The sequence below is a fragment of the Odontomachus brunneus genome, unplaced genomic scaffold, assembly GCF_010583005.1.
Source record: "Odontomachus brunneus isolate Ranch 3 - 2012 unplaced genomic scaffold, Obru_v1 Obru_scaffold_032, whole genome shotgun sequence".
NCBI lineage: Eukaryota > Metazoa > Arthropoda > Insecta > Hymenoptera > Formicidae > Odontomachus > Odontomachus brunneus.
The window spans coordinates 358,515-369,136 of NW_022639482.1; the positions used below are offsets into that span (position 1 = coordinate 358,515).

General features: G+C 35.4%; 1 protein-coding gene across 7 annotated transcripts in view; it reads right to left on the reverse strand.

Annotated features, from left to right (window-relative positions):
- The window catches only part of LOC116843356 (F-actin-monooxygenase Mical), an 874,436-nt gene that overhangs the window by 333,683 nt on the left and 530,131 nt on the right, over positions 1–10,622 (reverse strand). For all 7 annotated transcript variants that reach the window (XM_032813731.1, XM_032813733.1, XM_032813730.1 and 4 more), the window contains one exon: positions 3,361–3,485. In XM_032813731.1, the coding sequence (XP_032669622.1) occupies positions 3,361–3,485 (125 nt within the window). The remainder of the gene's footprint in view (positions 1–3,360; positions 3,486–10,622) is intronic.

The window sequence follows — 10,622 nt, forward strand, 5'->3', positions numbered from 1 at the left end:
TATATATATATATAGCATATATATTTAAACATGAAAATCTCGTTACTATCATGAAATAACGCATTTATCTTTTTTTGATTCATTATTTTTAGATAAAAATTTTGTAGATTTTTCGGATCTATCTGGCAAATGCCAGTTTGAGATATAAGATTTTTTAATCGATTGTACGCTCTCGTTTTGACACTGCACTGTCGGTACATTTATTACATTGCAATTTTGCGTTTCTTTAATAATTTTACTATCTCTTATAATTTCATTATTGAAACTTTCATTTCTTGTGACATGCTGATTTTGTAATTTTGTAATGTTTTGTCTCGGTTGTTTTGAAGTACTTTTAGTATCATAATTTTGCGATTCAGGAACGTTCTGCCTCTGATTTTCCGAAACATTGTCAATATTTTCACTTTTTAATGTTTCTGCATTAAGATTATGACTTTTAATCTTTGGATATTTTTCTTGATCTTGTATATTAGAAGCATTGTTAGTTGAACCATATAATTTGATAACGTCTTGAATTGGATCTTGCAATTTAGATGTACTTTCAACATTTTGATGTTGATTTAAACGTTTGACACATTTTTTTACAGCTTTTTTTCTAATTGGTACCTCAGGGAAAGCAGATTTTGTGTAAGAACTTATCGTTGATTTATGAGTCTCTAATGAATAATTTTTTTTTAGAATGTGAATATCAGGGGACATATGTTTTTGACCTGTCTCTTTCAAAATTTTTTTATTACAATGCGTTAAATTATTATTCATGATCTTTACATATTTAATGTTATTGGATACATCTACTATTTCTTTTATATCGGCAACTTCCACAACGGATGCAATTTCACGCATTACGTTTTTCAATTCGAATAAGGATTTTGAATTATTATTACTAATATCTTTAAAATCAACCCACGGTATATTCTTATTTAAATTCATATCACTTTTACTTAAATTCGTATCACTTTTATACAATATATTACCTTTATTAGCATTATCTGTATTATTCTTTAACAGTATAGAAGCATTTAATTCTGCATTAAAATGTATATCATCCTCTAATGATAAATTTCGAAAAAATTTCTTATTTTTATGTATGTTATTCATGCTATTTTTATCTATGTCATTCATGCTATTTATTTTAATTATTTGCTTATTTCTCTTATATAATAGTACCTCTCTCTCTGGAATATTATTTTGCAAATTTATTTCAGTTATATCCTCCTTCGTTACATCACTTTCTAACATATTGTTACTTAATTTTACATTAATTCCTTTTTCTTTATTTATATTTTTTATATCATCTTCCAGAGTCTCCTCTGTATGATCAATTTTTTTCATATTTTTTCCTTCATTTGTAATATCAATTTGAATCTTATTCTTTTGGTCTATAAATTCGTCTGGAGTTAATATATTACAAGTAATATTAGCATGTAATTTCGAAATATTACTTCTTAACTTTGTGTTTGAATTTTTAGCGTTTTTATTGTAATTGTTTAACATCAGAATGTTATAATTCAATATTCGAGAATCGGCATAATTAATATCATCATTTAGTTCAGGATCTAACTCTGTAAGATCATTATGTACTAAACCTGAATTATCACATGTAAGTGTATGTTCTACTTCTTCTTCGCTACTATATTCTTCAAGAGACAAATTATACGGAAAACTCATTTGATTATCCATCAAATATGAAATTCTGTTATGCTTTTCAATTTGATTAAATTCTTTATTAATAGCATCAACATCTTTCTCGCTCATATCACTTATGCCTTCAATATCAATTTCTAACTTCCGACAGTCATTTTGCTCGACTGCGCCTTTAGTTATTGTATTGTAAGTTTTGCATTTATTACGTTTATTTGAGAAACTGGAATTATCAAAGTACTTCACTATTTCCTCAGCATTTATTTTGCTCAATAGTTTGGGTTTAATATCTAATTTCGTTATTTTTACATTAGGCGTTTCAGTTTCTTCATTCCATGTTGGCTGACTTCTCGAAATTGAATTCCTACTCTCTATAAAATATTTATTAATTTTTAATTGAGCGCATTCGGTCGATAATGGTTTAAGTTCATTTTCTATAGCCTTATTTCTTGCCTTTTGTTGTTTCAAATCTTGTTTTAGCTTATCGGGTATACTGTCACAGCCAACAAAATTCGGAACAATGTACGAGTTCTGTGGTGGCAGCAATCTCGAAGTTTGCATAGATAATTCTTCAAACTGTTTCTCTTGCGTTGGAGAAGGTGATGTCAACGTTACAATTGGGCATACTGATTCGCGTTGCATGTTTGTAGTAACCGTTGGTATTATTGTTAATGCATTGATTTTTTTGTCAATAATTTCGCTCATATAAATATTATTATTATCATTTATTAACTTAATATTTCTATCTTTGTTAGTAATCAGTTCTTTACTTTTGTTAATAACATAAGTATTTTCACACTTACACTTTTCTATCTCTACGGGCAAATTAGATTCTAAGAATTTTATCGAGTTGTTCACGTTGTTGCTGATAGCTGAATCGCTACATAACATTTCAGTCGATTGATAGATCTCTGACGATGAAGAAGATAATGAATCTTTACTTTCATTTAAAGAGGTAATCATATCCGACGATTTATTGATAACTAAGTTATTTCCGCTATTAAATATTATGGAATCCTTGTCCATTTCAATACAAGATGTAGCATTTGCTGGAACAGCTTTCGCAACCTGTTTCAAACTATTTTGATCATTATGTGCAACATCTTCTTCTAGATTATCAGCAAATAAAGTTAATTTAGAATTCGTCATTATATCGCCTAGATCTGTAAAATTGTTAACGTTTATAGCAAAATCAATTGGAGTTAAACCGAAATTTATTATGTTACTATCAAAGATTTTATTTTGCACATTTTCTTGATCAACACTATGATCTAAATTATTTAAATTTAACCAGATATCTTCATCTATAAAATTTCTGCACTCAAAATTTCTATCTTCTTGTGTTAAGTAATTATTAGTGGCTATATTTGGCGAAGAACTTAACAATCTACTTTGGCTCATATTATTATCGTTATTATTTGATATTAAAGAATATGTTGGACCGGTCGCATGAATTATATACTCAAAATCTTGTGTGATAACATTAGGAGATATATCATTATTAGGCAAAATTAAATTATCTTGATTGCATGTATTTACAGCTAAATTACTAGAAGTGAATGCAAACTCTTTGGAAATTTCGAATGATTTTCGGTGATCGTTTTTATCAGACAAACAATAATATATATCCATTCGATTCGACGGTATTATCTTAGAGTCAGGAGAAACAAAAGATTTTTGCTTTGTAATAAAATCTATAGAGCCTAAAAAATTGTTCACCTCTGTTTCTGAACCCGTATCAGTATCGGAGTTGCGTGGTGGCATTTTTAACCAGACTTCTTGTTTTCGGAGTTCTCGTGCACGTACATCTTCTTCATTTTCAGTCGCCGTACCGCTTTCATCATCTAAAAAAATTAAATTACATTATATATAATCATATATAAGGAGTACGGAAAAAGCAACGCAACATCCTTATACTAATCTATTTAAACTATTAAAAAACTATGAACATTAGAAAAATATATTTTAGACCATAAAGCATGTGTATTATATTTAACAGTAGTTTGATTTTGACGATCGTATCCAAAGTTTGATCAAAATCATCTTGAATTTTCTAAATAAAATAGATAAAAGAAAAATGGCCTAAAAGAACCAGTCATGACTATTAGGACGAATAATTTTAAATTACAGGAGAATAATAATGTTTGAATATTTGATAACACACATACCGAATATTTTTCCAGACTTGTAATGTACGTGGTAAAGTACACGTTAATCTTCCATATTAAACTACCCTGAATCCTCTAAATATTAATATTAATAAAACTCCATTACATGTGAATTATACAAAAATGATCCTCTCTTTAACCCTTTACGAAATGAAAAGTTGTTCAACGACCCATTTTTTCCGCACAGTTTTTAACTATTTTAATGTACGATATTTCTTGAAGTACCAATGTTTTTTGTTTACGTAAAATCCCTAGTGCATGAACAAGTGTAAAAAAAGTAAATAAGCGTAAATTTTTATTTGCATAATTATTGTAATTAAACATTCAAAATTTGTATTTTTATGAAAACATTTATTTTCTACTAAACTATTATCACTATAGGAACAGCAATTTATATACATTTTTGGTATTCCAAAATATTTTTCAAAATTTTTATCAGATTTTCTCGCTACGTTCTTCTTATATCGCTACGTTCTTCTTATAAGATTATTATAAAATAATAATCTTTGAATAATAATTTTTGAAAAATATATAAAAATCAATATTTTCTACTGTAAATTTAAATAAATAATTTTAGTAGTGTCCTGACAATTTTGTTGTTTCATTCAATCCTAATTTAAGCTCAGAATTATCTAATTAAAAAGAAACCAATATAGTGAAATCAGAGTATAAAACTGTATAAATTTACAACTTTATTCCTGATTCGTAATCAGCAACTCGGAAAATCCCCTGGTACAAAGTTTCGAAAAAATTGGTCTGATTCAAAAATTCATTACACAAAGTATTATTCGTTATACAAAATACAGTTGCAAAAAATATTATCTCAGCTAGAAGTGAAATATGGATTTCAATACTTGCCGCATTAGATGTCATACAATTCAACGACTAAGCCTTTAATGATATTGTTCACAACAATAATAAATAATTCTTACAATAAAATCCTTATATCATAATGAATCAAAATATCAAGAATAGATAATAAAGTTTTATTAACCCCTTGACTGTGTGGCAAAAATGAGACTTCCGTGCAACCAGGGTGTAAAGTGTTTCTTTTTACATTTCCGCTATCATTTTAGTATTAAGGTTTCCAAGGTTACTAAATCCGAATATGATATCAGAATTTTAAAATTCAAAATAGCGGGTCCAATATGGCGGATCAAAATATAAAAATCAAATTATTTTTCCAATTTTTGATCGACTATATTGGATCTGTCATTTTAAATTTTAAAATTCTAATATTATATTCGGATTCAGAGACCTTAAAAACTGTAAGATACTAAGCTGCATACAAATCGCAAAAGGATAAATCGGTTTCTTTTAAGTGTACATATATGTACATTGCACACTGATGGCATGTACTTTTTCTGTACACATATGATACCTACACATTCAAAGAGTAAATATTAATAACCTTGTATGTATGTATATGTGTGTGTCCACGTGCGTGCGCACGTAATATATGTGCATATTATTTCATGCCTCTCACTCACTTCTTCAACAAATAACTGATAAGAATCGTAAAATTCGAAGTGATTGTCTCCCCATGGATTAATAATTTATGGAAGAGAATATATATTAGCATCCATAGTCTTTTATAAACATTATATCTGCTTTTAGTACAAACTGACCAAATTTTTTAAATATTTACCATTTCTCTGCAGAAAACTGCGGAATAATAATGGGTAAGTATGCCGTTTAGGGGACCCACCTTTAATAATTTTGCCTGTTACATATATTGGGAGTGTGCATTAATTTTAAAAAATTTTTAAGAGATGGCATAAATAGTACTATATTGCATCGGGCCATATTGTTGTTACCTTCATGTCAAAGCACCATCATGTGACTTTAGTTTTCAGTATGTGTCATTTTGCCGAAGTATAAACAACATTGTTTTTTTGAGCATTGTGTCACGGTTCCGGTTTCGGAGCGGCGGGCGACCTTGGTGTCGTGGTGCTTCTGGTCGTGACACGTAAGGAGACGTAGGATGTGCTCGCCGGTGTCCAGAGTCGAGCGTGAACGGGGGGGGAGGCTGTGTGCTTCGTGTTTGAACAACTAAGTTTATTTCGGTCTGTTACAATCGCGGGTTTCCTTAATTCTAGCGCGAACTTATATCTATCTTACTTCTAGCGCGGGCGAACTTATATCTAACGAGAACTTACACTTAGGCTATATCTAACTTAAAACTAACGCGGATTTCCGATAGTCGCGGCGGCGCGGTCGGGCGCGTGCGGACTCGCGGCGACGTGGTCGGGGCCGGTGCGCGGTGTGTCTTTCCCGTGGCGGAGCGCCTACTGCGGTTTGCCCGGCGTACGCGGCGCGGGCTCGTGTCGGCGGACGGGTGGCGGCGTGCCTTGAGGTGCAGGTCGGCGGTGGAGAGGAAGCCGCTTCCGGGGAGCCCAGAGCTCAGGGCAGAGATGGTGAGCGCGCCACCTCTATATCCCGCGGTTGCTGGCGAACCTCTTTTCTGGTTGGTACGGACCTTGAGGGCAGATGAGCGCACCTTTCCTCTTAGTCGGGTCTCCAAGCGGCCGGGAGGTCAGGAGCGCTTGACCGAGGCGGTGAGCGCGCCACCTCTGGTTCCCTGGCCTCTTGGGGAGCGGATGTGACGGATGGCCGTACTCGGGGCAGATGAGCGCACCTTCCCGTCGTAGCGGTTTTCAGGATGCTGGTGGTAGCCAGCGAGGAAGCGGCGAACGTACGAAGGCGCGTACGGGCGCCGCGGGATTGCTCCTTATCGTTATCGTGCGTTGCTTATATACCGGCCGGCTCGCACTTTCGGCACGTACGCCGTTCCCCCACGCCCGGGTATCCGCGGCGGTGCTGCGAGCCGGCGGCGGTTTTGATTATCTTTGTTTGGCGCTTTGCGCCTTTTACACGACCTGACGGATGTTTATGTCAGGCCGTGGTGACGAGGAGGGACGTCTCGTCACAATTGAATATGTCGAATTTTGTGCCAACAAAACGCAATTTGCGGGAAGCTTTGCTTTTTTGCTTTTATTTGAAGAAAAGTGCTGCTGAAAGTCAACGAATGCTGTCGGAAGCTTATGGTGATTATACTCCATCGATTTCAACAGGTGAGTACTGGTTTCGATGCTATAAAAAAAGTGATTTTGACACGGAAGACAAGGAACGTCCAGACCAGCCGAAAAAGTTTGAAGATGAGGAAGTAGAAGCTTTACTCGATCAAGATCCGAGTCAAACGCAAGAAGAACTTGCAAAATCATTAAATGTTGATCGATCAACGATTTCCAGACGTTTTAAAGTCATTGGAATGATTCAAAAGCAAGGAAATTAAGTGCCATACGAGTTGAAGCCGAGGGAAGTCGAAAGGCGCAAAATTACCTGTGAATTGTTGCTTCAAAGACACAGAAGAAAAAGTTCATCGTATTGTGATGGATGAGGAAAAATGGATACGCTACGACAATCCGAAGCGCAAAAAATCATGATGCAGGTCAGGCGAACCATTAACATCGACGGTAAGGCCGAATATTCATGGCGCCAAGCTCATGCTCTGTATTGGGATCCGCTGGGTGTAGTGTATTATGAGCTGCTCCAACCCAACAAAACCATTACTGGGGAACGCTACTAACAACAATTGATGCAATTGAGCTGAGCATTGAAGCAAAAACGGCTAGATTATGCGAAAAGACACGACAAGTGATTTTCCAACACGACAACGCTCGACCACATGTTGCGAGACCGGTCAAGGAAACGTTAGAAGCGCTTAACTGGGATGTCCTACCATCCGCCGTATTCTCCAGATATTGCTCCTTCCGATTACCACCTATTTCGATCGATGACTCATGGCCTGTCTGAGCAGCGCTTCCATTTTTATGAGGATACTAAAAAATGGGTCAATCGTGGATAGCCTCAAAAGATGTATCGTTCTTTCGACGTGGAATCCACCTATTACCAGAAAGATGGGAAAAAGTTGTGGCTAGCGATAGACAATATTTGACAATGATCAATTTATAACCATTTTTTTCACAATAAAGCCGAATTTTTACCAAAAAATCCCTTAAAATTAATGCATATTCACAATATTATCAAAGACACTCTTCTGAGTAATATTCAAGGAGTTTTAGCGGTTGTTCATTGCTTATTAAAAAGTTATTAATAAAAGAATTTTTATAAATAGAACGTAATTTTCCGACACTATTTACATATTTAAAAAGTGAACACACGCTATACACATGCTATATAGAGGAACCCGGGTCATAATAAGCACAATATAGGTTAAACAAGTTTTAAACATATTAAAAACAAATAAATAAATAAAAATAAATAAATCAACTTAGTTTTACTAAGTAAAACTTAAATATTCTTTGGAATATCTACTATAAGAAAAACACAAGTTTTATTACAAAAGAATATATTAAAAGAACGAAATTATTATTTTATTGAAAGTGTGCATTAATCTCATAATACTGTGTAACAACCAAACTCCGCGTGTTAGTTGTCGTGTATACATTTGGATTATTCGCTCGCCGGAGTCCGGGTTCGTGAAATAATTGACATAAGACGCGAATTATAATAAACAAAAATAACAAGAGTTTATTAGTCCTTTGTACAGAGTGGTCTCGCACGAGTACGTAGATCTCCTGGGAGACGCCGCCAGTTACCGGGTCGCGGTTTAGGTAGGCCGCAATAGCTAAGATGGTAGGCGGAGCGTATAGCGCGAGTGCTATACTAGCCTCGGATATTCGGCAAGAAATATCCGCGGTCGCGTGTCGAGATTCGGCGTTCGCGATTCGTTAAAACGGCCGGTCGCGGGGACCGCGGTGTCGGCGGTGGTGTGCCGGTATCGCAGCACGGCACGCTGTCTTCGCGCTCGCGGTGGAGACGCACTCGCTGGAGTGCGCTCGCTTCACAGGTGTCGATATCGGGAGCGAGTAGCCGAAGTCTCGGCATATTCTCTCTCGGTCTCGATCGTGGAGAGGCTATGAACAAGGGTCGAGAAAGCTCGATAGAGCTAACGTACTGACTTCGGTCCTTGTTCTTAGAGTCGACGGGATGCGAGCAAGAGTCGATAAAGATCGACAGAGCGCAGCTAACATGCAGACTTCGGTCCTTGCTCGCGAGAATAGGAAACTACATAGGTGCGAATGGTAGAAACGAGTCGGTCGTAATTCTTGCTTTCCACTGTGCAGCATTGAGTTCGGTAGACAGTCCGGATCGGTCTGGTGTCGATTATCTCGGAATCGCAGATTATATAGTCGGATCTACTTTGTCTTAATCCGCTCTTTACGCACGTGATCGTCGCGTGACAGCGGCGCGCGCTCTCGATCGATCACGTCGCTTAAGGTAGTACTGGCGGTTTATGATCTACCGTTCGGAATTTAATAAAATTTGGTACACTAGTAGATATTTATGCAAAAAAGATTAGTATAAATTTTTGTAGAGCTACGGAGAGCCAATAAAAAGATATTGACATTTACAATTTAGTGCGTTTAACATTGAGTCTTATAGGAAGCCATCGATTATCTCCAATATTTCAGAAAATATCGTTCAGATTTTAATAAAAAATGAAGAGAACATAGCTTTATTTATAAGAAATGTGTTAAATGCTTAACATAATAGATTTGGATAGTAATAAATTAATAAATGTTATAGTAATAAATTAATAAATAAGTACTTGTTATAGTAATAAATTAATAAATAGTACTTGTTATAGTAATAAATTAATAAATAAATATGCAAAATGTACATTTTACATCGCAGATTATGAAATGTGGCAACGACAGCGTGTATATAAGAAGCAGCTATATTATTCACATATCCGTCTCTCTCACTCCTATATCTATCTCCCTTATTTCATTGCGACGTTGCCACTTCTAAATGCTATGTTAACTAGGTTGGGTTTGTACACTCGTTTGACTCTTTCAGTTTGTTCAGTACTACCTTAATCGCTGTCGCGCGATCGTGCCTCGCGTTGTTTACATCTTTATGCGCTATTGTTCTATTAGGCCTTGCGGCGTTTAAGGTGACGCAACGCGCCGATACACGGCCCGACTGGTGTTCGGTCGGGCCGGTTGTAATGACGATGCTGAGTTGCATCGTCACAACTGTTTATGCGGAGCATAATGGGATACCTCTACTTGCTTATTTTTCAAAAATTAATGTTCAACATTTCTTAAAAGTAACTTAGAACACTGCGACGTTATTTGCGAAAGATATTCGTATCGTAAAGGTGGACAGTGGCCTGTCCGTCGCATTGACAAATTACCGCCGGCCCCAAATCACGCAACAACGACCTCTGTAAAGTTAGTCCCCGACTTTTAATAAAAAATTTTTTTGCATAAAATTACGCTAAATCGTTCGTAGAAATATGTAGTAAAAGACATTTCATTTGTAGTAAAAAAATAAAAAAGTTACGGGGGAAGGGGTGAAAAAACCGTCAGTCCCCCCAAAATGGGGATTGACTTAAGGGGAGATATACACCTAGGAGCCGGAGAAAAAGGTCATCTTTGTGAATTTTTTTAAGGAAAACTATTTGAAATTTCGGATTGGGGGTTTTTCTATCTAAAAGTATACACATTCAGGAATATGTCCAATTTTTTTTATTAAAAAAAATAAAAAATTGACGAGGTTGTGGTATAATCTTTGGAGCGCCGTAAAAAAAATCCGGGTAAACGGTACCCACTGGCGTTTCTTCAAAAATCATCTGAAACAAAAAAACCAAAAAGATTATTAAATTAGATACTATAATCTAGTACTTGTCATAGCCGATTTTGAAAATATCGATTTATGACAAAATGGCGGACGTTTGAACATAACATAGCGATTTTTCGACCAAAAATTAGTTATTATTTT